At 34.6% G+C, this 27,932-nt stretch overlaps 1 protein-coding gene across 7 annotated transcripts in view; it reads left to right on the forward strand.

Moving 5' to 3' along the window:
* The window catches only part of LOC145248073 (uncharacterized), a 430,627-nt gene that overhangs the window by 400,410 nt on the left and 2,285 nt on the right, over window positions 1-27,932 (forward strand). For all 7 annotated transcript variants that reach the window (XM_080109850.1, XM_080109846.1, XM_080109849.1 and 4 more), the window contains 3 exons: window positions 13,576-13,680; window positions 15,785-18,154; window positions 25,786-25,893. In XM_080109850.1, coding sequence (XP_079965976.1) covers window positions 13,576-13,680; window positions 15,785-18,154; window positions 25,786-25,893 — 2,583 coding nt within the window. The remainder of the gene's footprint in view (window positions 1-13,575; window positions 13,681-15,784; window positions 18,155-25,785; window positions 25,894-27,932) is intronic.

The raw sequence follows: 27,932 nt of genomic DNA on the forward strand, positions 1-27,932 counted from the left end.
AATGTTTTTATTTAATGTAACATGTTTATTCAGCTCGAATAAAGTGTTTACCGATGTATTGGAAAATTTAAAATGGCGCCCGACTCTCTCTTTGACACGATAAGTTTAGGACAAAAGGTTAAAAATAAAAAAAATATGCAAAATACTGTTAAAAACCCACAGAATATATATCAGCCTATGTCACGGTAACATATATTGAGCGATTTTCTAACAGAATTTTGTCTAGTTTTTTTTTTTTAATTTTTAACTCCTTTTCCCAAACTTACCGTGTCAAAGAGAGTCGGGCGCCATTTTAAATTTTCTAATACATCAGTAAACACTGTATGTTTTTCGAGCTGAATTAATATGTTACATTAAATAAACACATTAAAAAAACTTATCCAGTTAGGTAGCAAAGTAACCTATCTTGTCTTTGATAACATTTATTTGTTATAGATTTATTTTTTGACAACTTTTTCGAATCTGTGTACAGTAATATAAACCCATACATATATATATATATATACTAGCAGTTCAGCCCGGCGTTGGCGGGATGTTTGGATGTGTATGTTGAGCAAAAAAAAAAAAAGGTGGTAGTAAGAAGGCAGGCTTGAACCCGTACCACAAAGGAGGAAAAGAACGGGGTAAAACCTAACGTTTATGCTGTTACGACCACCGCCAAACCGGAAGCGACATTTTTTAAAATTAAGGCTAGACAATCTAAAGGAGAGGATAAATTTCAAAAATATCGGCGAAAAAAGTGACCCCCCCCTGTAGAAAAGTGCCACACACACACACATATATATGTTAATCTGACGAATCCTCACAAAGATGAAATGCTGAAAATTCTGTGTAACTTAATTGCCATATATATTTTCAAAACTTAATACTTAACTCTGCTTACGTATCAAGCACTGTCAAAGTAAATACTGAAAATATTTACACAAAATTTTATATAGATACATAAAATAATAATGTGTGTGTGTGTGTGTGTGTGTGTGTGTGTGTGTGTGTGTGTGTGTGTGTGTGTGTGTGTGTACACTTTAAACATTGGATTGTGTTTTTGCATCAGTATGTTCTGATGTATATTTCTGGAAAAAAAAGTTCTCTTCCTAAGATATGTATTTGACTTCAGTTCAAAAAGGCATGCATTTCAGGCAAGGTAAGGAGCAAAAATTGAATGATTACAAGTTTTCATAAAAAAAAAATTTTTTTTAAATGAAATGATTACATTTTGGTAAAGGTGAGGTGAGATTGAGGAATTGCACGTTTACATTTCTTTTTTTTTTTTTTCTTTAAAATTTTTTTTTTTTTACAAATTTATGAAGTTGTAAGCATTTCCAAATCATATGATCAGTTCATTTTCATTCTTTCCCAAAAGCTATTAACCCAATTTAAATGGTGCACATTAATTATTCATCAAATCCTTGAGTGTTTGCACAACATAATAAGAGAATTTGGAGAGGTAAGTTCTTAGCCAAGGACTAATAATATGAACACCAACCTAACCAGTTAACTGTAATTAATTACATAAACTTTTTCTCCACTGAACTCAAACAAAATGGTAAAAGATTTGGCACTAAAAAGGTTAATGATGATCTAATTGTTTGTTATTTTGTGCTAACAGGCAAATGACTGAAAGAAGTTATGTTATGAAGTGTATCATAGTGCAGAGTGATTCCCTAAAAATGCCACCCATGAAATAAGTCTATAATCTTTGTCCACCAAGTTTCAGTTATGAATCACCAACAGTCTTTGTTTTATTGCCATTGCTCCAAATGTGTATCCCCACATTGCAAGCACATCTGCATACAAAGTGCAAAATTATCAATAACTTTGTCACACTCCTCTCTCGGCTCATTCAGTTGAAAGTATTATTCATCACTCATAATATTTCTGCGTCTGCCCGAAACCTCTTAGCAACCTAGTGGTTGCTAAATGAGTCACTGTTTATTCTAGTCTTCAAACCAGTAAGGATGAATTATCTTCGTTGTTTTGATATTGCAATTCATGCAGTGCATTTGATGGAGTGCATTGATCTTTTCAGACAATCTTCTGGTGAGGTGACAACTTCCCATACTTTAACTGACTTATCAAAGTGGATGCAAGGACACTTTGGTGATGTTTTCATCAATAAAGAGGTGTGATCCTGAACGGGTTTCACACATTTGGGGCATATCATTGGACGGTGATAAAACAAAAATTGTTTGACAAGATCTAGCTGTCAGAGAGCTAAAGAGAAATGAAATTGAAGTGATCTTACTCCTCTACCAGTTTTAGCATAATTTCCTATAACTCGGTTGCTATAGTTGCTGAGGAAAGACAAGTGAGGGGGAGGAGGCATTGTACAAACAACAGCACCAATACGCATTAAATGTGATAATTCAAAAAGCTGAACTATTCTGCAATAAATAGGATCATTCTAGTGGTATATGATTTGAACCATGCATCAAATATGATCATTCAAGAAGTACATAATTTGAACCTGCATACTTATATATTTAATCATTGTTCAATCATTGTAGTTAAAACTATAAAACTTAAATGATTATGTAAAAGTCATGGTGGTTAATATCATGTTCAGCTTGAATGCGACTATTCCATAAATGTTGATACATAAAAGCTTTGGGCCTTTCATTTTGATCCACGTTTCTGTCAAATTAAAAATTTTGTGTGAAAAGATGTTTTTTTTAATATGTACAACTAAAATAAACTGTTTATCTTTTTAAAATTTATCTTTTAAATTGTTTGATACAGGGTGATCCCCTCCCCCAATATCATCTCTGGAATCGTTAATAAAATTCACTATCATTTTTGTCATTTTATTTTCCTTCTCTCGAGAAGTGGGTTTGAATTGGATTCGAACTTGGCATACCTAACTTTTCTGTTCATGTTGTTCACCACTTAGCCACTGTCACAATCGTTTCTGTAATTTGACCATATTTTGCACAAATAAACTTCAGACGATGATTGACTTGTCCACCAAGTTTCAGTTAAAAATGCTACCCATGAGATCTTTAATAAAATTTGCAATCCTTTCTGTAATCAAACCACATTTTGTACAAATAAACTCACTTGTCCCTATTTACTTGCCTCGCCACAAGGAAAAAGTTAAGTTTGGATTTTAATGTAGGAAAATCCAGCTTCCTAAGAAGAGGACACTTTGGATTTAAACAAAAATAAAACTTGCCACAGACTTCTCCTTCATTGACCAAGGACAGAAAAGGTGAACAGATATTACACTTTGTTTGTAGCTAAAAAGTCAAGTCAATAGTTTTATGCTGGACTTGTCCAAGTGTCCACCAGTTTTTGTTTTATTGTTGTCCAATCATAAACGCAACTGGATACAACATGTTGGTGCTCTCCTGATTTGAGCTGTTATAACTCTTTTCAGTTCAGGTATAGTCTGGGGATTATTTTGATAGGCGTTGTTTTGGAGAAAACCACACACAGATTTATTTTTTAAATATGGGTTGGGTAATAATCTCATAATCTCTATCAGGATCACATATCCTACTTATGACACGGTCACCAAAGTGCCCCACCATATCATTGAATGATAAAACAAAAACTATTGAACATTTATGACTGAAACTTGGGGGACAAGTCAGGCATACACTGAAGTTTATCTTGTACCAGGGATTGTGCATTTTATTAAAGACTAGCAGAACTACCCGAAATTACTAGGGGCAAAAGTGTATCATATTTGTATCAAAAGTTCTTTCTATCTGTATTTCTATTTTGCTTTCTTCCCCCTCCTCCGGTTTCCCCCACCCTCTCCCTACCTACATCTTCCTCCTCCACCCAAACACATTTCTCTCTCTGGATAAACATACATGTACACATGCAATGATTTTTTTTATAGATTCAGGCACAGATAGAATGGAGAGAATTGTTGATTGTGGTTGTAGCTTTTAGCTTTACTTTTAGCTGGACATGCACACATACATACTGCCTTTTATATAATAGGTTCGATAGGTGATATTATTTTGACAGGTGTGAGGCATCTTGTATATCTAGTTCTTACCATAGGCAAACAGCTCATCAAATTAATAGTTCAAATCATATCAGGAAGTTGTGATCTCACATTCTGGAGGGTGGAGAGTCTTTTTTGTTTGTTTCGTTTTTTTTTTTTTTTTTTTTTTTTTATCCGAATCATTTATCCTTTGAACTGCCATGTTTTCTTTTCTTGCCTAAAACGAACCACCACCCATAAAAAAGAATTTCCCTTAAGAGATCATTAATTTTTTCTTGTTGTCTGTATCATATTACAGAGCGCCTTACAAGCAAAGAGTCCTTCACAAAAGAAGATAAATAATGTAAAGATTTTTATGTACTTTTGCTATTGACGTCAAATCATTACCTGCTTGAAAGTGGACAACCAAAGAATGCCTTCACCTATGTTTTATGTGACCTTTTCGTTAGGCTTTCCTTTTTTTTCTTTTTATTTCCCTGCCCCCTCTCCTCTTTTGACTGATTAATTTCCAATAAGATGACCTTCACTATGAGTGTTTACAGTTTAAAAGGAAAAGACGCGTTTCTTAGCCAGGCATATGTTTCATATAATGTGTGTGTGTGTATTGCATGAAGGGGCTATAATGACTCAGATTAGTGCGATTTTTACTTTAATCCAAACATTACCTGGCCCAATTACTGTAAAATTGTATTTATTTAGAATAGAAGAATGATCAAAGTATTCAATTATATATATATATATAACTACTTCATTTACTCACATAAAATTAATATACGAAAGTATAGATTTATGCGTAAAATTTAAGTATCTACTTCAAAATTGCTCAATACGTAGGTAGAGCTAGTTAGTAATTTATAAAATATATATGGCGATTAAGCTACACTGAATATTCGGCGTTTCATCCACTCTAGGATTCCTCAGGCTTATGCGCGAATTCTGTGGTTGTTTATCGTTTTTATATGGTCCTCTTCTATTGAGGATTTAGTTAGCCAATCAGCTTTCTAGTATCCACCGCGCCCCTTCCTATCAGCCAATGGGCATGCATTTTATCGAACAAAAGATCTGTTTTAAAACTAGGTTATTGGTTTAAGGCAGACATTTTTTTTTTTTTTAAATAAAAAAACACCGTATAAAAACAACACTAGCGAATAAATACTGAGAACTCAAAGAAAGCGTACATTCGCCGGTAATCGAATGGAAAATAATAAGACAAGCTACCACGTGTAGGTATTTAGACGACCCATGTGGATTATGCCTTCATGAAAAATTTGCTATCCTGTACTTTAAAGAACCCCAAAATCTATTAAACAGTAGAAGAGAAATAGCAAATAACTGTGTTCACAAAATAAAATTTACTCTAGGATAGTGATACAAAATAGTTTTAAAACTAACAAAAACAATAGAAAATAAACAAATAAATAAATTAAATAAACATGAATATACATAAACGATCATACATATATGTATGTATATATATATATGTATATATATATGTGCATATATGTATGTACACATATGTATATTTATATATAAACTAAAAAAAAAAAAAAATGTCTGCCTTAAACCACTAACCTAGTTTTAAAACACATCCTTTGTTCGATAAAATGCATGCCCATTGGCTGATAGGAAGGGGCGCGGTGGATACTAGAAAGCTGATTGGCTAACTAAATTCTCAATAGAAGAGGACCATATAAAAACGATAAACAACCACAGAATTCGTGCATAAGCCTGAGGAATCTTAGAATGGATGAAACGCCGAATATTCAGTGTAGCTTAATCACCATATATATTTTATAAATTACTATATATATATATATATATATATTCAAGGCTGAAAATATTCCAAAGATTAGAATCATTGAATTCCAACAAGACTCGTTGATAGTGCTCAATCAAAGAGCAAATTTATAATCTTTTATTTTCTTTATGTAAATATAATCATATCTTGCTACAATGTGGAGACTGTTTCAATCATTATTGATCTCATCAAGCAAGAAAAAATTTAGAAAATTGAAAAAAAAAAAGTTGAAGAACTGTTTATAATTTTAGAGGAAAAAATATTTTACCATGTCTAACGTGTGGCATGGTATTGAGGTCTTATGATATGAAATTGAAAAGCAAAGATTTATAGGTATTTTCAGTTAAGAAAAGGAGGGGAGGTTCAAAAGTTTGTTGGTGGGGATGATGTAGAAAAGATTTGAAGTGAGTGAAAAAAGGAGTGTGAGAGAGGAAAGTTTTAAAAGGGAGGGGTGCGTAGCCAGTTAGAGAGAAAAAGAAAAAGGGAGATGCTACAAATGAATACAAATGGTAATTAGCATGGGAAAGTCGGAAAACAATATTTCAGGCAATTTGAATTAGGTAGATGGTGGAGGTGGGGTGCATTTATCAATTAATGTCTGCACATCATAGCAAGATATGACTATAATTACATATAGAAAATAATATATATATATATATATATATATATATATATATATATATATATATATATATATATATATATATATATATGAAGTTGAGTTTTTCTTTTTAGGTATCATTTTGAAGTTCGACCCTCGGACAACAAATATTGAAAAATTGACTAAAAACAGTAATTCCTTCACCCTCAACTGGGCACTTTTCTACAAATAGAGGTCGCTTTTTTTACCAATATTTTCGAAAGTCATATCCTCTTTCCGATTAACTAGCCTTAATTTAAACCTTTGCAACTTCTGGTTTGGCGATGGACGCAACGGCAAAGACATCACGTTTTTTTTTTTGTTTCTTTTGTTTTTTTCTCACGTTTTTTTCCTCCTTTGCGGTACGGGTTCGAGCCTGCCTGTGTACTACTTTTTTATTTATTTATTTATTTTGCTTAACACACGCCTCCAAACACCCAGGATACGCTGGGCACTCAGGCTAGTTGATATATATACTAAATCCAAAAATGCTCAATGCTCTAGATAAAGCAGGTGTATGTAATACTATAGTATAACATTTGGCAATTGGTATATGCTGAGTCTGACGCTGTTAAATACTGTTTATAGAACATACATTCATGTGTATATGTTTACTAATGCATTTTAACTTTTTCACCTAAAACAAGATATATTGCCTCTTGGAACGGGGATTGTGTCTAACAGATGTCTGTTGATATTAAATTTAAAGTTCTGCAAGTTAGTACAGCCAGGGAAGTAGGAAAAAGGGAGGGAATTCCAAAGTCTAGCAGTCTGAAGGAAGAAACTGTCAGAGTAGAAGACTTTCCGATATCTAATGACCAGAGTGAAGAGGTGGGATTTTGCTGCTTGTCAGGTTATCGGGAGAGCTCAAATGCTATGAGTTGATCAGAGCACATGCCATTAAAGTATTTGTATTTTACTTGGGAAGTAGTATTGCTGATTCCAAAAGTTTTCATTGCCCTGGATAGAGAAGGTGTGTAATAATACGGTACTGCATTTGGTAATTGGTATATTCTGAATCTGAAAATGCTCAATACTCTAAGTAGAGCAGGTGTGTAATAATATCAAATTAAAGCATACAAATAAACATGAGTTTAATTATAGTGTTAAGGAGTAGTGAGGAATACAGGAGACTAAACGTTGCCCAGAATGACATTAAAACAAATGTATTTCATTATTATGATGAGGGTAGAGGGGGGAGACAGAAAACTATGCTTAAAAAATGTTTCATTAACGTGTTGAGCAAAAAGAGAAGAAACTTGGTGTTGCTCAGGAATACATCAAGACAAAATATGTTTATTACAGTGTTGAGCAGAAGTGGCATAACAAAAAATTTGGCGTTGCTCAGGAATATCTTAAAGCAGTTATGTATTTGATTAGTGTTGAGATGGATAGGCAGAAGATAAGTAACTCAGCGTTGCCCGGGAATAGATTAAAACAAACATGTGCCTAATTATAGTGTTGAGTGGAGAGAGAAGGAAGACAAGAAAACAAATGGAGAGGGAGAAACGCATTTTTAACTCTTCTATTTCTTTTTTATGCATTGGGTAACACCAGGTATCCTTGCTGCTAAAATGTAGATAGTTTATTATTAGAAGGAAGAATTATTATATTTATTATTGACAATATGCCGAGTTGTAAGAAAGAAATCTGAATATTGAATCACAAGTTGATTTTTTTTTTATTGAACTTTATTTGCTTACAATTTTTCTTCTCGATCATTAAAGTTTTATTTGATGTTACATTTTATGATATTTCAGGAATATAACCTCCTTTTCAAGTGCTTCTATTTTATTGCCTCAGGTGTATCTCCTCCTATTAAGTATCTGTCATAGCAGAGTCAGTGCTTATGCACTGATATTACCGTGCTATTTTTTAAATTCTAGTTTTACAATATCTTTTTTTTTTTTTTATTAAATTGTTAGCGTGAAAGTACAGGATAGTTACAAAGCTCCCTCCCCTCTCCATGTTAAGAATGGCTTTCTAAATAGCATTATTTTAGCAGCATAAGTAATATAAGTGCATAAGTACCGCAAAGTTACGAGACCTAAATCTGATGAAATAGGTTCGCAGTCATTTTAAACAAAAAAGATATATGGTCAAGTTTCTACAAAAGATTTGTTTTAACACAAGCCAAATCTGATATCTCACCAAAATAAATAGCGAATGCGATAAATTTGATTCTTAAAACATTAAAATCAGTCCACTTCACGGAGGAGCAGGTTTCAGTTTACGTAATAAACTATTCTCAATTTGTTTGTGTAAAATTCCATGAAAGAAAAATTCTTGTGTACAAATAAAAATACTTTTGTTGCGTATTTGTAGCGATGTTGGAAGGTAATAAGCAATTTCTTTATGGAAGAAAAGGCACGAAGCCACCTGATATATAAAAAAAAATAATCTTAATAATAAAAAGGGAAAAGAAAGCAGAATCACAGTAGTCCAAAGAATCCAAATAATACAAATTATCAACCCTCATCTAAAAAGTTCAGAAATATAAGAGAGTAATGGTCGAATCCGTCCAAATTGTGAAGGTTGAGGCTCTAAATGGCAAGTTTTTCTATCCATACAGTAAAACGATGATAGCTAACACCTGCTAAATATGGACTTTGGTTTGGAACCAAATTTCAGATCAAGATCACTTGAAGATGACATGTGATGGACACGTTATTCTGTGATTAATATAATCTTTCTACTCCTGACCATTAGGAGTGACTATTGAGCCAAGGTACTTGTGTGATGCTATCCCTCGCCTCTCCCAACCGAGACCAAAATTGATACAGACACTCTGTTCCATTTACTAGAAGAATAATCATTCCAGAATGGGTAAAATAAATTCTACAAACAAAACAGTTTGATACCACTTTTATGTCTCCTTGCAAAAATGAAAATCTAAATATGATGATACTAAACTTTACATCTAAAAAGTACTTATTGTAATTTTATTAAAATTCGTGACATGTTTTTTTTTTGTTTTCTTTTTTTTATAGAAAATTTTTTTGTCATAGAAAATGTTTAAAGGTTGAAGTTTAAACAGTCTTAAGAAGCAATTGAAATTCAGAATCTGGCTTCAATCAAATTTAATGCAAATTTGAAATATGTGAATTTTCAAATAGGAAGTTTTGCTTGGTTGTCTCCTTAAAACACTAAAATACTCCAAACTGAAATTTAGGGAATATTTATTAATTGATGTTTGGTACAGATTGCTAAAATTTCACAAAAATTAGAGTATCTGAAGTTTTTATACCCCCTTTACATAAAACTAAATTAAACTAAATATAACCCGTATTACTTCCCCTTACACTTAGTAGCTGTGTTCCAAAATTTATAATGATCAGTTAATTAGCTTAGGAGTAAATTCTGTACATATATCAACATATACACATACATAACTTTATATAGAGACTAACAGGGCCACCCAGCGTTGCCCAGTCATAGAATGCACATATGAATGATATTTTAATTCATACGGAAACTGAAACATGTGTATGCAAGTATTGTTTTTTCTAAACAATTCATTTCTTGTAAGGAAAAAAAAAAATGCTTGAACTGAGATCAAAACCAAAACCTAAAGACAGTGAGTTAAGTATGATAACCATTAGGCCAGCTTGACACAATCTTTAAAAAGTGTTTTCAAACCTACTTATTCTTAACATAAGGAATCTGTCATCTAAACGATTCATGCATGCGAATTCATGAAACAGTTGACAAACAGATAAAAATCTAATGACCCCCCCCACATCCAAATTCTTCAATTTTTACCCCTTAGCAACCCTTTTTTCTGGATGAAAACTGATTAAAAAGTTTTCCACATGTCTGAATACCTTATATATCAAATTTCAAGTCTGTAGATCAAAAATTCATTAAATATATAGATTGAGAAGTGTTCTCACACACACACATTCACACTTTTATAGATATATAGATAGACTAACAAGCCACCCGCCGTTGCCCGATCGTAAAATACACATAGTAATATTTTAATTATTACAAGAACTGAGATATGTACATGCGAGTATTATGTTTTTTTTTCTAAACAGTTCATTTCTTGTAAGTAAAAAAAAAAAAAAAAAAATTGAGCTGAGTGAGATCGAAACCAAAACCTAAAGACAGTGAGTTGTGTACGATAACCATTAGACTAGCTTGTCACAACATTTTCAAAGTGTTTTCAAACAATTTTCTTAACATGCATATTCGTGAAACAGTTGGCAAACAGATAAAAATCTGATGATTCCCAAGTACAATTTTTCAATTTTGACCCTTTTCTATATGAAAACCGATTAAAAAGTTTTCCACGTGTCTGAATATCCTATATACCAAATTTCAAGCATGTAGATGAAAAATCTTTTGAATATCTAGGTTGAGAATTGTCTTCATGCACACGTTCGCACTTAAAGAGGAGGAAGGAGTTCTATTACTTCATGTCTGTTTTTTTATGAAATTTCAATAAAAAAAATCATATTTCCTGACACATAATCTTTTCCTAAAGGCAAATATATCAGACTTATAATCTACCATAAAACATTAAAAACGAGTAAGTAAAACTGGCATTGCTCAAATTACAAACCCACTAAATAAGATGAATTTTGTTTGCAGATATATGCCAATTGTGCATTTTGGTTATTTTGGACGACTTTTTTTGTTTTCATTTTTGAAGAGCTCTTTCCAGAACAGGGTCAACAAATCAAGAAGACACTTTTCCAAAAATGTCAAAGTTTTGCATAATTTTTAGGTAGAAATGAAATAAATGCACTAAAGTAATAAAATAACACAAATCAAAACATTAATTATCTGAACATTTATCAGATTAAAATAAAGAAAATTCTGAAATAAATGAAAGTTGTCATTATATGAAAATGTATGATTTTAAAAATTTACATTCATTATTGCGATTTTTTTTCTGTTTTTAAAAACGAACTTTTGTTTTACAAAATTTAAACTTTCATAATAAATTAAAATAATGATTAAAATTTAGTTTTGAACAGTCATTAATAAAAATGTGATTTTTGTTTTTTGTTTTTTGAAAATTAACTTTTTTATTTGAATCCACCATTTCTTTTAATACATTTCCTCTCTATAGGTACATGTCTCTGAAGATAAGCCTTTAAGACTGTAAAAGGCGAATAGTGTTTTTTCGTTTCTGGTCCAAAGTTAAAAAAGAAAATTGTGTATGTTTAATGTATTCATATTTCGGATAAATTTTTTGAAAAAGTTTAGTTTTCTTTATTTGTCTCTCCCTGGATGAAAAAACAAAAAAATTGCCCAAAATGCACTAGTGCCGAATTTATTTTCCTTTTAGGACAGCATTTCCCAATAAAAGTTCAGCAGGATCCTGGGGTCTCCTTAAAATTCCTTCAAAAGATACTGATAAATAATAGACAGATTATTATGTCATTTTATGCATTTTTCAGGTTTCTTTTTTTCCAAACCAAATTTTCTTAATTTTCCATATTTTCCACACTGATTAACCATACCAAAACCAGCAAACTCTTACTTTCATAAATATTATGTTTCTAAGAACTTACAATTGGTTGATGGAGTTAATTAAAAATTTAATCATAATAAATCCAAAAATTATATCCCTAGGTTTCCCTGAAAATTAAATTATTTTTATAATTCGTGTAAATTTACTTCCAACTAGATACAAAAATTTGAGTCTTAGAGTGCAGAGCTACCTCCCATTTTTTTTTCTTGCCAAAACATGGCGACTTTTACACCTGGCAAAGGTAGAAGGTTACATCGACTGAAACATTGTGCAAATAACACTCAAGATGAGAACAATTGTTCCGTTAATATATAGATAATACTAATCTTCTTATACATGTACGGAATTATAAATAAAGTAGAAAAAAGATCTAGTTAGGTGTTTTAACTAATTGTCAGAAAAATATATTGATCGCTTTATTTATTTTCAAAATTCTCAATAAATTAGAGAAAGGCAACTTTCTTAAAACTAAACAGGTTATAAAAAAAAAATGTATTATGAAGGCAAGATAATTTTTTTTATTCTTGTTCATCCCAAATAAAGCATATTGCCATTTGGAACGTAAGAGTTACTATTTAGGACCATATCTACTGGGGACTATGTAAGAAGATGAGCGAGATTTCTGTTCACGTTACATTTAAATTTCTGCATATCGGTACAGTCAAGGAAACTGGGAGGGAAGTCTAACAGTCTGAGAGAAGAGGCTATTAGAATAGAAGGCTTTTCAGCATCTAGTGACCTCTACAGTGAAGGGATTGAATTTTGCTGCTAGGAAGGTTTGTCAGTTGTATGTATATCGAGGTGTACAAGTGTAATGAATTTGTATAATAAGCCAAAATGATTTTATATATGCAGACAAACGTTTTTAGAAGATTCACATACCATTTATCATTTTATTGCACAATTCAACAACAGTTCAGTAGAAGAAAGACGGCATTTGCCATTTGTTTTCAGTCATTTGTTTCATTTGACTTTAGTCAAAGTTCTCAAAAATCCAGGGGCCCTTTCCTAGGGCTAACACTTTTCTATGGCTGACACTTGATCTCTCTGTGAGACACATAGATATTCAACTATTCTATTAAAGTTCTCCTTTACATCTCAAACACTGAGTCAGTAAAGAAGTTGAGGGCATAATTTTTCTCCCCCCAATTGACCATTTAAATATGTTATACCTTTCTTGTGATCTGTTGTTCTTACTGGATTCCGGAACGAACATTCATCTAGTCTGGTGGAGTATCTATCTTCATGCTGTTACTGTAGGTAACATCACTTGGAGAAGTGCACCATTCATTGTAAAGGTAATGTGGGTTAACCATACCGGGGAGATCTTATTTGGATCTCAAATATTATGTGATTTTGAATATTTGGTTATATCCTCATACCAGGTTGTACTGACAAACGCCTGTATAGAGAAACCTTAAACAGTCGAAGACAGTGTCTAGTAGGCATTTAAGTTCTCCATTCTGCAAAATAATGTGACAGGAGTGATTGTAGCAATGACTACCATATTCAGGTTTAAATTGGCCTTTGGGAAATATTTAGGTTATGCTTAAGTGTGAAAAAGCATTTTCAGCACTAAGAATAACAATTGAATCTTAAAAATATTTGTTTTTGTTAATTGATCCTTACTTTGAATTCTTCCTTCTTCAATATTAAAATCTCTTTTCTTTTTTTTTTTTTTTTTTTTTTGCCATCAGATAATGAACACCAAAAAATGGCTAGGATTCAAATCCTCCGACAAAAGCTTTCGACAGCAACTCGATGGAATTTTTCACCATGACAAGAAACAAAAGAAACAGAAGGTAAGTAATTCAGAGAAATGATATGCGAATGAGTGATGTGAGTCTTAAAGAAAGGCTTAGTTCTGATGAGCTCAGAAGAAGATTTAATCTGAACAGTATAATGAGATGTGTGCAGAAGAGGTGATTTCGATGATATGGCCATGTTGAAAGAATGGGTTAATAGATGTAGAACAGTTGAGGTAGAACAGTTTACTTCACAGGGGAAGGCCAAGGAAAACATGCGAGAAAGTAATAAGAATGGGCTTCGGAGAAAGAGGGATAATAAAGACCTGATCACAGATCAACTTCAACATTAATTTCTAAAGACCATTCAGTGCATACCAGCATGTAAAATGGGTGTTAAATCAGTGATGATGATGATGTGATGGCCTTTTAGCTAAGATTAAAATTGACATGTCAATTAAGAACAGAATAGGACAAAATAAATTTAAACATATATTTACTAAAAAAATATATTAAATAAAAAAGTAAAAAATTGATATTAAAATAAAATATATAGAAATAGCGACAGACAAGCTATAATTAAATAAAAATGAACATAATCATAGATAATGTGTGCGGTCCTGGTTTTTCCTCAGAAAAATAAACGGAAAACAATATGACTGACGAGAGCCTAACATTATTTACCATTACCTATTCCCCCTTATGTTAGGCTTGAAACCGACGGTACCAATGTTTTTCTGACCTTCTGTACAGTTTTAAATATATATATATATATATATATTTATATTTATATTGGTGGCTTGGCAAAGTCACAGGGGAGACAGACAAGAAAAAAATCCTGAACAAAATTCATCTCAAAACAGAAAAAGTAAAGCTGGCTTGACAGGACACTATATATATATACAAATATAAGTAAATTTGGGCAGATTTTATTAGTTTGAAAATATAGGTTCTTTTTTACCAATTGTCATAAAATTTTAATCATAGAATAAATAGTATTATAACCTTCAAAAGCCTGCAAATTTTCATGTAGTTTCGTCCCATAGAACCAAAGATGTGAGCACTTAAATATTCAATTTGGCTATGGGTATAGATATATCCATATATAGAGAGATATACCACCTTTTTTGGCAATTTTATAAGTACCAAATTTCAGCGACTATTGATCAAAATTTTAGAAGGTTCGTTGGAAAGGTAATGATCTGAATTGTGTAGTGGACTGTGTGTTATTTACCATTAAGGTATCACATTAAGGGGATCATCCATCATTCAAAGCCTATTTTTGGCAATTTTTACAGCTATAAAATGTTTCAATCATAGTTTTTTTTTTCCTAGTTTTGCATAGGAATTACAAAATATCTAATAGTTCCCCCAAACCTCTGGCCTGGATGGAGGGGAGACTTAAACTTGCTGCTATGGTTTTAAATGATCTCCAATAACAGCAAGGGGAGACTCGATTCCAAATATTTTTCATGTTATATCTCTCCTCTTTGGTTTTCATACATAAAGTAAATTTCACAGTGTATAAGGATTATTTGATACTGGAGATATTCATAATCTACCCTATTTCCAAAAGAGGGGAGATATAATATATGAGAAATATTTGGAATCAAGTCTCCCTTTGCTATTATTTCAGATCATTTGAAACCAGAGCAGCAAGTTTTAGGCTCCCCTCCATCAAGGCCAGAGGTTTGGGGGAAATATATATATATATATATATATATATATATATATATATATATATATATATATATAGGTGTTACTAAGAATATTATTATGAATTACTTAAGATTTCTACTAGGTCATGGCTGATGGAACGAGAGCAAGCTACTCCATGAATTAAATAAAGGTTTTCGTTCATGTTGTAGAGATTACCAAGTTTAACAAGATACACCTGGAGAAGGTTCAAGATTATATCTGTTGAAACACTCTGAAAATAATATCCAAAATGAAAACGGTAGTTCGAATAATACAGATTATCAATCGTCATCTCAGAAATTCCCAAATATAATTCCTTATTTTTTTTAAATTTACAACCTTAAACTAAAATCAAATTAAGCAGACTCCCAGTTAATACAGGGTATGTTTAGATAGTTTTGGATAAAGGTCGTTATTTTTAAAGAATGACACTTTTCGTTTCTCTTTCTTTTTTTTTTTTCAGAATAAGAAGAAGTCTGATCATGAATCTTCACCTGAACAAGAAGATGACCGCAAGGGTGTTTGCAGCCGACGTTCTGAATTTGGCAAAGAGAATGCCATGGTTTGCATCCCTTCATCGAAGAGCACCCACCCATTTATATCCCGCTCCATCTCCTACGATGACCACGCCCCTACTCATAACCGCAAAAACGTTAGCCAACAACAGATAGACATAAACAACCATGCCAACCTCCTACGAAGAACTTGTCGATTCTTATCAGATTCGTCAGCCACGTTTCATACCAATTCTTCAGCTGCTCAAAGACCTGCGGCATATTTTGGTGAGAGCAATTCAAGAAATTCCATGTTGAACACAAAACGGCTTGCACGGAGCCAATATAACCTCAATGAGAATTCTGATTATGTGAACCGTTCACAAAGTTTGGGTGATTTAACGGGTGATATTGGTTTTACGTTGCCAAGAGGTTCGCATCAGTCCTTGAGCAAGCATAATTCTTCAACATCGAACGTTTCTTCGAGTTCCTCGACAAAAACCATCACAAATGGATCGAGCAGAACAAACCAACGCCATTCAGCGACCAGGACCGCTGGCGGTCTTTATACACCCCGATCAGAGAAATCGCGACTAAACCAAGACAGACACTCTAAAAGCTTTGACTCTGTTACAAACTCCCACCCACCCCACCCCAAGATTTCGTCCCGCCAGTTATCGCAACCGGAATCATACCAGAATAATACGCATATTAAGCAGAATGGATCTCAACTTTCTCTACATAAAGGTCATGCAATATCAAGGTCACAGCAGCAGTTGCAGCAACTGCAAGAACTTTATATGTCACAAGTACCTAAGAGACAGACTTTCCAGCACACGGCACCCAGCAGCCAACATCAACAACAGCAGCAGAAAATGGCCACTACGACAGTAGTTACACCCAAACCCTCCAAGGCAGCTGCGATGAATATTTCGAATTCTGCAACAGAACAGTCTCATCCACACGCTCACCCATACCTTCATCTCAGTAAGTCTGCAAAAACCAGCCGGCCGAAGCCAATCTGCGAGAGCAATGTTGTTGATCAGCACCGCAGGTTCAGTAGTACCGATTGCATTAATAAGTTGAAACCCCGGCGAAGTTTGCCTCGTGTGCCAAGCGAAAACATTGATGAGAAGCGGCGCAAGTTTACCGAGTTGATGAAGCAGAGGATTCTGCTTTGTAGTACGGCTAGTTCCAACAACAGCGGTAATGCCGACACCCCGCTGGACTATGAAGTCTCGTCTCTGCTCTCGCTCAATGAGCTTGATACCAATGATAATAGTTCGGACAGCTTGAAATTCAAACCCATTGAAAGCGCTGCCGATGTATGGAAGTTCCAAAGCTTACAAGACTTAACATGCCATGATGACAAAGAAGACGAGAAAACATTCAGTGAGTGGAAGCAGATTATTCCTGTGATTTGCAATGAAAGTAGTGCCAGTAGTACACAAACACACCGAAGGTCACATAGCAGCACGATGGATTCCGGTTATAGTACAATCGACACAGAGGTTGAACTTTATATGCCACCTGCGAGGCTGAAGCCGGCTCTTAACCTGAACAAAACAGAAACTGATAAAAAACTGTGTAAAAATCGAGAGTTTGGCTCAGTTGACTGTCTACGCGCAAACACTCTTGGACGGGCAAAGGGATACCATTACCCACATTCTGGTGTCGTCAAGGTAAAACAAGTGCAGGAGTATTCGACCCTTACGTCTGCCGAGACAGGGTCTTCTCTGCGTAATGTCAGCCGCTGGGAAACCAAAAGCCTCTCTACGCAGAATCTGCACTCTAGGTCTTCCAGGAAATTTGACGGTCCACTCCAGGCGGAGAATTCCATCAAGTCTTTCCATTCAACTAGTAACTTAAATAATAATAACTATAATAATAATAATAGAGAAGCTAATCTTGTATACAGCGGCAGTTCCTCAGCTAGAACAATGTCGAATCCGAACAAATTGGGAAATTCGCATTCAATGTCCCCAACGTCCGAGCCCTTAAGCAATGCTACCCTTCACCAACTGTTACAGCTCTACTCTCTCTATCCCACCGAATTAGGGGCTGCCACTCTCAAGTCCTGCCTTAATGATTATATTGTTCTCGAAAAGAAGATTGTACAGCTGCCAGTGATGTCAACAGGTGGGGTTAGCAAAAGCACGCTCCAAGGAAAGTATACAAAAATGGGAGGTCCTGGCAGTGCGTTCCGTCCAGTGCGGTCAGGGTCATGTTTAGTTAATATGTGCCAGGTTTCTATGACAAAGATTGCGTTTAAATCAAACCGCCTTTCTCCCCCACCCGTTGCATTGTCAGCTATCGAGGATGGAGATCTGGTGGTGGAGGTAAGTTTCAGTTTACTTTGTTTTTGTTCTTAATTCTTAATGTTATTTGAATTATTTTAATAAACAATCGAAAATAGTCAACAATTTGTACAATAAGAATGTAATAATAGAATAAAATGCACAATAAAAAGATGGTGTAGAAACAGAATAAATTACAAAATTACATATATTACATTCCTTCTCTCCATATTAAAATCATTTTCTAAATAATAATATTACCATTTAAAAAAAACATTTTTAGCATGAGAATTTCGGGGGAGGAGGTGAACTATTTCATAACTTTCCTCTGTCAAAGAATGTTCATATTTTTTTTATTCTTATTAGTAAGATTTGATCGGTTATTAGATTGATTTGTTTTATGGTAAAAAGACAAACATAATACAGAAAATACTACTACCAATAATAATAATGGCAAATGTGTAGGTTAAGACGTTTAGCTACCATTAGCCATCCCCTAACAAAATAAGATTCTACTTTTTTAAGCGATTACGTTGAAAAATTTCATGCAATTTACTGTAAGCATCTATTAGTAGGAGAAAACATTTTCCATCAATTAGTGCTGCAAAGTCGGTGTGAAGACGTGACCAGGGGGAAGCCGGAATAGGCCAAGAAAAAAGTTTTGCTTTTTTTGGAGCTTCTGCTGCTAATTGTCATTTTTACAGTTATGGCGCAGATCTTCTATTTGCTGTCATTCGACTAATGTCCTGATGTCCAAAATGAAATTGTTGTAATACACAATTTTGCCATTTTAACAATCACATGTTCTCCAAAAAGAATGCACCCATCAACCTCAAACAATGACGGTCACCCCCCCCTCTCTTGCCGGACTTTTACAAAAATATACTCTACTATCTACCACCACTATCCACATTTTCCTCCACTCTCTCTCTGCCTAAATCTAAATGCAATTTCCATGAACAAAGTTTTTTTCCTAGAACTGCCCACTTGTGGAATACTGTCCCACTGGCCTGCTTCCTGGTCGACTACAAATCGTAGCCTTCAAGTCTAATGCAAACAAGTTCCTGTCGGACCGTCTCCTTAAATAATCAAATTCTACCCAACTGACATAATTAACAATTTCTACACAATCACCTTACATTCATTAACCTTTATCTTCGAGTAGCCTTCGGGCCTTGACAAGTGGTGACTCCTTTGTAAAAAAAGGAAAAAAGGTAAAGGCTGAAAAAAAATGTCGGAGGTTTTTGTCTTTGCATACCTCAAACCATTCTGTTTGAGATTCATCGCTATCTCAAGTTGGATGTCAGGCGTTGTAATCTCATGGACTATTTGCAAAGTAATTGGCAGTGATTTGACAAATGATAAGAACCCTGTGGAACTCTGCACGCCTGTGGAACTTTGTTCCATCTGCCTGCTTCCCACCTGACTACAACTTGGATGTCTTCAAGTCCAACGATAACAAATTCCTGATGAACCGCCCCCTTAAATAAACACTTCATCAAATCTCCACACTAACGTACTGTACTTGCAATAACCCTTATCCCTGAGTGGCTTCTGGGCCTTGATAAGTGGTGACCACCGTGTAAAAAAAAAAACAAAAAAAAACCTGAAATAATTTCTGGTTCCACAGATAATGATTAAATAACAGAATCCTTTTTCACTTTGGTTTGCTTATCCATGAGTCTGGATAAAGCATCTGCATGTCCGATCGCATCAGTGGAACAATATCTGATGGAGAAATCATAATCCGGCATCATAGTGGCCCATCTTTACAGATGCATAGACTGGGGTACCTTTCTTGGGCCCGAAAATGCTAACATAAGTTTTATGATTTTTGATCAAAGAAAAGTGACATTCACACAACATTTTGTGAAACTTTATTGTAACATATATATGACATAATTCATATTGACACACCAGTTCCTGTTAGATCACAGAACTTCAGCAACGTTAACCCTGGTCAGTACTAAATAGATGACTATTTGGGAATTCCAGTTGCTGTATGTGTTCTCTACTTATTTCGGCAATATTTCCAGTCGTTTAGCACTTCTCCTTGCCACTGGACTCAAGTAGTGCTGATTCAGGAGAAGTGTAGTCTGGACTTGCGCAACCCTTGCTTCGCAAATGCACATGCCGCTACCTGTGCAGGGGGTATCTATTGTTTCTTTAGACTGAACGAAGGCATCACATTTTAGTAAAAATTATCGGTAATGCTTCTTTCTCTATCTGACTATAGTTTCACTCGGTAGGTGTCAGTGATGGATAAATGGGCTGTTGTTTTTTGGCTGCCATTGGAAAAGCTGTGTGATATTATAATTACATGTGCCTAAAACAACAATAATATCCATAGACGATTGTTGTTAAACATGCAAAGGAAAGAGCTTAATGTTTTTCATGACTGAAATATTTTGGGGGGTTTGGCTATCGACAATTTTTGTTAAAAATGGATCCCAGATGTTTAATTTGTGTCGGAATAAATTGTCATTTTTTTCAATTTTTATACGAAATCCATTCAAATGTGAAAATCAAATGCTGTCAAAATTCGTTTGTAGATATCTTCCATGTTGGAAGTTTATTAACCTTTTCTTAAAGTAGTAGTAGCTGGGTTAATGGATTGCTGTAACATTGTAATGTTACACACTTAGACCCAACACGTCGTAGCTGAGTATGTTGCACGGAACAGAAGACAAGTAATAAGTCGACTCCTTTTTTTGTTTTTTGTAACAACATTTATTTCCAGGTACTTTCCCAAATAAACATAATAGTGCTCCTTCTCTCTGTCCTCTCGAACGTTCATGTCTGTCTGTGCAGATGTTCTTTTTATAGTTTTTTTCTTTTTCCGTACTGTGACATCACTTCGCACACGACTCAGCATTTGTATACATGCGTCTACGCTCTGTTACAATATCATGGTGTCCTGTTTGAGCCTTTATTAACATTGATGCTCTGTACTGAGAGTTTTTGACTGTGACATTTTATCCTGGTCCAGTCTTGAAAGTAAATGTGTATGAATGTCTGAATTCTGTGCTGCAATGAATATCAGACAGTTAAAATGATCCTCTGTATGGGATTGCATAAAAATGAGTTGAAACTTGTTTTTAAGTTCTTGTTATTTATTTATTTATTTATTTTTTTAAATATTTTCTCTTAAGTCTTTTCTTTTTCCTTCAAATAAATTTGTTGTTTATTTATATTTTTAATCGCCGGATGTTAAAATGTTTTATTTTCTTCCCCTCCATCAACAGTTGAAATGAAGTGCTTTTTTGTTTTTACTCAATCTTCGTCACAAGTGAAATGAAATGATACATACAGCTGAAACGAAATTGCTTTGAAATGAGGACATATTTAATTGTCTTGCTGAATGAACATCCATTGAATATTTTCCCATTGCCAACTGGTTCAAATGCAAGGGCACATAACTCTGCTTTTCAAAATGCTGTTTTGATCAAAGGAGAAAACTTATGGCTAAAGTGTTATTTCCCTTTAAACACTAAATGGAAATCTATTCCATCTAGCAGAATGATTTATAAATTTATTTCATAGGCATATGTTTTTTAGGCAATCTCTAACAATTGCACTCCCAAAACAAGGATAGCATAAATGGATATAGTTGATGTAAATATGGAATGGAAGTCACTAAGCACGAAACGAAATACAAAACCATATAGAAATATTTTATTTTCAAAAAATATTTTAGTTTTAACACTTGTTGTGTTATCACGAAATAATAAAAAATAAATTTTTATTACATTTCTTTAAATAAAGTTTTTTTTGTTTTTGTTTTTTTCATTTTAACAAAATGTGAACTCGTCGGCCTAATATTCATAGGCTTGACCTTTACTCCTGATCTGTTTTGTGAAAACAATAAAAAAATGTTTTAGTTTTAACACTTCTTGTGTTATCATGAAACAATAAAAAAAAAAAAATTATTTGGTGGAATAATAAGTTTTGGTTTTGTAATTCACTTGAAGGTAGCTTCGTTGTTTTATAAGACATTATTTATAACAAAATTATATGCGAAAGACATTCTATCTAAGAATTAAAAATATATTAAAGAAAACTTTATTTATAGAAATGTAAAAAATAAATTTTTTTTAATTATTGTTTCGTCGTAAAACAAGAACTGTTCAAACTAAATTAATTTTTTGAAACAAAATATTTCCATATGAAAAGATTTTAAATATTTTTTTAAAAATTATGACACAAGAAGAAATGTTAAAATTAAAATAACTTTTTGAAATAAAATATTTATATATGATTCCGTAATTCGTTTCATGCTTAGTGACTTCTAATTTGTATTTACACCCACTGTATCCATTTCTGCCATCTTTGTTTTGGGAGGGCAATTGTTACAGATTGCTGTTTTGTATGTAAATGGTTGGTTAGGTGATTAGAGTTTATTTAACCCAAAGATGGCATTTTGACGGGTATTTCTACACTGAATTAAAGTGGATCCAGGAGTAATGACAACTAAGGTGTGATCCTGCATTTCCCAAAACTCCCATATTAGGGCTTCACTACCAGAACAATAGGAAATATAGCTATAGTAGTTCATGCAATGATGAAAATAGAGTAATTGAAAACAAAAAGTAGAAAAGAACTGAAGATGTATTTCCAGATATCTGAATCAGTTTAGTGATGGACTTGGAGTCTATATTTGTAGCACCCTCCCCTTTGACTAGAGAGCATAGCCTAGAATCATATGACCAGACCTTCATGCAATTTAGACTAGCCTTACAACACTGCATTAGTTACTTATACTTTATCTACTATTCTCCCTTGAATCAGAACTGTACCCTGATCAACTTTCTGACAGTGAAGATGCAGCACTCTCTTTAGATACTAATGCCCAAGCACATTTATTTGGGGATTTTAATGTCCACCACAGTAGTTGGCTTGGTTTCTCGAGTTATACAGGTGCAGCTGGTTTTTCTAGATCCCATTCCCTGACTCAGACTGTCACGTTCCCGATCTGCCTCCTAGATCCTGAAGATCAGCAAGCCTCACTTTTAAACCTGTTCCTGACTGCAGTACCACATGATTGTGGTGTCAAATGCCCATAGTCCACTTGGAAATGCTGATCATGTTTTTACATTGGTTGGCATCACCCTAAGTTCTCAAGTTCAAGTTGAGGAACTGTTGCTCAAATGGACAAGATCAAAAACACTGATTAGGAAGCCATTAGAGAACACATTAGAGATGCTCCAGGGAGCTGAACAGTGTTCCAATGAGACACTTGAATGATGCAAACCAACCATTGAAGTTCCCGTTCTCATACAGAAGTACTGTAGCAAGCCCGACTCTTCTCAAAGGCATCAAACTGACCAACTTGTGCAGCTGCCATTGCATAAAAGTAACGTGCATTTTGATGTTTCGGCCACCACAAATCAAATACAAATAGGCAAAGGTTTATAGAAGCTAGAAATAATTGTGAAAGTGAAATAGCCACAGCTAAAAAAGGTGACCATGAAACATATAAAGTTGCAGAAAATAGGAACTCCTGATTTCTGGAAACTTTATAATAGTGTGATAAATAATGGACAATCAACACTTCTCTCACTATCCAACAACCATGAGGTCGCTTACACGACAACTGAGAAAGCTAACCTTCTTGTCCAGCTGATTGTCTCTGATTCCACCTTAGATCCCTGAAACCACTTCCTCCCAAATTTCCTAAGGGGTCAATTTTTGAACCTTTATTAGTCTTGATATTAATAAATGACCTCCCTGATAAAATTGTATCTCAGATGAGTATATTTGCTGATGATCCATGCTCTATTATAGACATGAGGGTAAAACGAATGTACACATATCTAAGACAATGGCAGAAACCATAGAAAACGACCTTGTTGGGATGGGACCATAAATAGTTGGTAATATTTAATGCTACTAAAACTAAGCTCCTTTCTTTTAATAACTACAGAACAAAAATCTTCTAAACCACCGATTGCCATGACAAAATCCTACCTGAAAACACGTCTTTCAAACTCGTCGGCCTAACATTCATAGGCAACATGAATCGGAACAAATACATTGAGGATGTTGCCAAGGCTGCCGCAAAGAACTAAACGTAATATATGGGCGGCCGATGAACTCACAGCAGGTTCTCCCTCAATGTACACACTCCTGATTAGTCCAACAAACAGCAAAATCCCACCCCTTTACCCTTAGGGTCTCTAGATACCAAACAGCCTTCTACTTTAATAGTTTGTTCCCTCAGACTGCTGGACTTTGGAATTCTCTCTCTGCTTCTTATTTTTCTGACTGTATTAACCTGCAGAAGTTTAAATGACTGCTCAACTCCTCTCGGTCCCAAATAGTAGCTCCATACATCCAAGTGGTAATATTCTTTGTTTGAGATGAAAATGAGTAAAAAAGAAATGGTTATATCAAGTGAAAATCTCATATTTATTATAGTTATGCACATATACTGGTATAAAAAAATATGGAGTTACAAATGGGATTGTGGGGACAAGACCTCACCATTTCACCAATTATGTGATGACTGTTCAGAAGTCATGATTAAAAAAAAAATCTATGAAAAGATGGATGAACTCACTTGTACATCTAGCATAGTAAGATAGCATACTTTTATTAAACGTGTGTGTGTGTAAAATTGATGCACTTGGTATTATCTTCATATCAAATTGAAATGTGATTTTCAGAAATTGTATCTACTTTTAGAAATAGATTTTTAAAAAATAGCAATGTTATTTGGGGAAATGTTATGTCTTTTTGTAGCCTTGCAGCTTGGTAAAACTCAAGACAAACACAATGGCATATTTAACAAAAAGCGTATTAACAAATATATGTTACAACAGTATACATCATGATTCTGGAGTTATAACTGCCACTAATATCCGGCACAACGTTGGCCCTGTCAGTGGGGCATTAGAATACACCGACTGCCCCCCCTGCAGAGGGTAAAAGTCCCTCAATGGGGGTCCTGGATATGACCTTAAACTATATCCAGTGGTGAGGGCCCCAGTTTGTGGGCTTTGGGGAGTGTGGAGCCATCCTTTAATTACCATTGCTCCCAGGTCCACTCTGACCCAGAGTGGTAGTACCTGTTAGGGTCCCAACTATGGGTTAAATAGAAACCAACGTGAAAACAACAAATATATTCTATTTTAAAAAATTTTCTTCAAAATCTTCGGCATTAAATAACCCGAAAAGGGTTGATATGCTGTAAAATAAAAACAACCAACCAACCAACCAACCAACCAACCGGCACAACGTTAGTCTTAACTATATTTATTATGTCTAGGTAAGTATATTTACTCCTGAAATAGGTATATCAGCTTACACCATAACAGTCTTCTTCCTTCTTAAAAAAAAACAAAAAAAAAAAACAACTTTATTTGATATTGTGACTTTTGGGTCATCAACAAAAGTGTTAACTTCTACAAATAATAAGTAAATTCAATAAAATTCTGAATGCTAAGCCAGTAATAGTGTTCAGGTCAACCAATCAAACTTATCGATTTGATTACAGACAAAGTAAAAGGAAACTATAACTTTTCAAATAAATATAGATATAGGTGCCCGTATATTGTGTTTACTTCAAATGTAGAGAAATTAAAATATTTTGATCTATGAAATTAGAGGCATATATTTGTCATCAAATACAATATTATCATATTTATCTCCCTTTATTTTTCTTTTGTTAACAGGTAGATGGTGTCTTAGTTCTTGACCAGAGCACGCAGGACATTCAAAAATTATTCTACTCAACGCATGACTCACATTTCCTGCAATTGACTTTGGCACATCCCAAACGGGTAAGAAAACCTTCAGGGTTTCTATACATTAACTGGGAGGGTGGGGAGGGGGTATACTTTAGAAATACCACTGGGTATAATTTAGAAAAAACACTGTAAAAGAGTAATAAAAAATGCAAGAGAGCTCTATGTTCGTCTGTTAAATCCAAAGTATCTGATCAGCGGCTTGGTTCTCACCAGTTTTGGCAAATAACAAATAGGATCCTGAACAGAAGTGTGCATTCTGTCCCAGCCATTATTAATAGACCAGAGGTCATCTCGTCAGTATCAGACGAGGCCAAACTATTTGCAAAGAACTTTGCAGCTAATTCTACCCTATGCGACGAAGGCCATCAACTCCCCATATTTCCTCCTATAACACAGAACACGCTAGGTAACATACAAATATCTGTGCATGAGGTTGCCAAGCTAATCAAGAACCTTGATTCCAGTAAAGTAACTGGCCCTGACGGCATCCCAATTATAATGTTAAAAAAGCTTCAACCAGAACTTGCTCCCATACTCACAAAACTCTTTAAGCGTTGCCTTAAGGAGAAGTGCTTTCCAACTCCCTGGAAAACCTCATCAGTATGCCCTGTATTTAAGAATTCAGGTGATAAGTCATCTCCCTCTCAGTACAGACCAATAAGTCTCCTGTGTGTCATGAGTAAGTTGCTGGAATTCATATTAAATAAAAAAATAGTCAACCACCTCAGCAGAAATAACCTTCTTAGTGACACGCAATATGGTTTCCGTTCTGCAAGATCTACTGCAGATGTGTTAACGGTTATATCCCATAGGATTAGTGAATGTCTTAACAAAGGCTTCCTTTCTAGGGCAATTGCTCTTGACATATCAAAGGCCTTCGACAAGGTATGGCATAAGGGCCTACTTCACAAGATTTCCAGCTACGGTATAACTGGAAATGTTTTCTCTATCATTAAATCATTTCTCTCTGATAGGCTCATAAGAGTTGTGGTCGATGGACAAAAATCAGAGGCCTGCAGTATTAATGCTGGAGTCCCTCAAGGATCCATCCTGGGCCCAACTCTCTTCCTGATCTACATCAATGATCTCCCTAAACACATGCTTAAATTATTCGTTGACATCTATGCTGATGACACGACCATCTACGGCAACACATCAAAGGCTGTAAATGACAAAGTTCTCTGATTCTCTCTTCTCTGATCTCGAGTGCGTGGTTCAGTGGGGGAAGACGTGGCTGGTTACCTTTAATGCATCTAAAACCAAACTCCTATCTTTACATCATCAACGCTCTGATCCTCATCTGGCATCAATTGAAATGGATGGCTTTCGTCTAGGAGAAGCCCCATTTTTTGACAAGCTTCTGGGCTTGACCTTCACTCCTGATCTGAAATGGAACACGTACATCAAGTCTGTTGCCAAGGTCGCTGGAAAGATGGTGGGATCCTTCTACCGCTCCAGAAGATGTCTTACTACTGATGCAATTCTCTATCTATATAAAAGCCAAGTACGTCTAAGGATGGAATACTGCTGCCATATCTGGGCAGGAGCTGCTAAAAACAGCCTATCCTGCCTTGACAGAGTACAAAATAGACTTTGTGGCTTAGTGGGGATGCCCTTTTCTCTTCCCTGCAACCTCTCTCCCACAGAAGCGACGTTGTGAGCCTATCTTTGTTTTATCGTTATTTCCATGGCAGGTGCTCGTCTGAACTCCAATCTCTGGTCCCCTGTCGCCAATCTTTTACGAAAAACACCCGTCTAGCTGAATCCACTGTCAAAAATTTTCCCCACTCTTTATCTGTGCCTAAATCAAAACGTAGATTCCATGAACAAAGCTTCTTTCTTAGAACTGCACGCCTGTGGAACTCTGTTCCATCTGCCTGCTTCTCACCTGACTACAATTTGGATGTCTTCAAGTCCAACGTAAACAAATTCCTGATGAACCGCCCTCTTAAGTAGACACTTCATTAAATCTCCACACTAACGTACTGTACTTGCAATGACCCTTACCCTGAGTGGATTCCGAGCCTTGATAAGTGGTGACCACTGTGTAAAAAAAAAAAAAAAAAAAAAAA

Source organism: Euprymna scolopes, chromosome 26 (genome assembly GCF_053919585.1).
Source record: "Euprymna scolopes isolate OS-2025 chromosome 26, ASM5391958v1, whole genome shotgun sequence".
Classification (NCBI taxonomy): Eukaryota; Metazoa; Mollusca; class Cephalopoda; order Sepiida; family Sepiolidae; genus Euprymna; species Euprymna scolopes.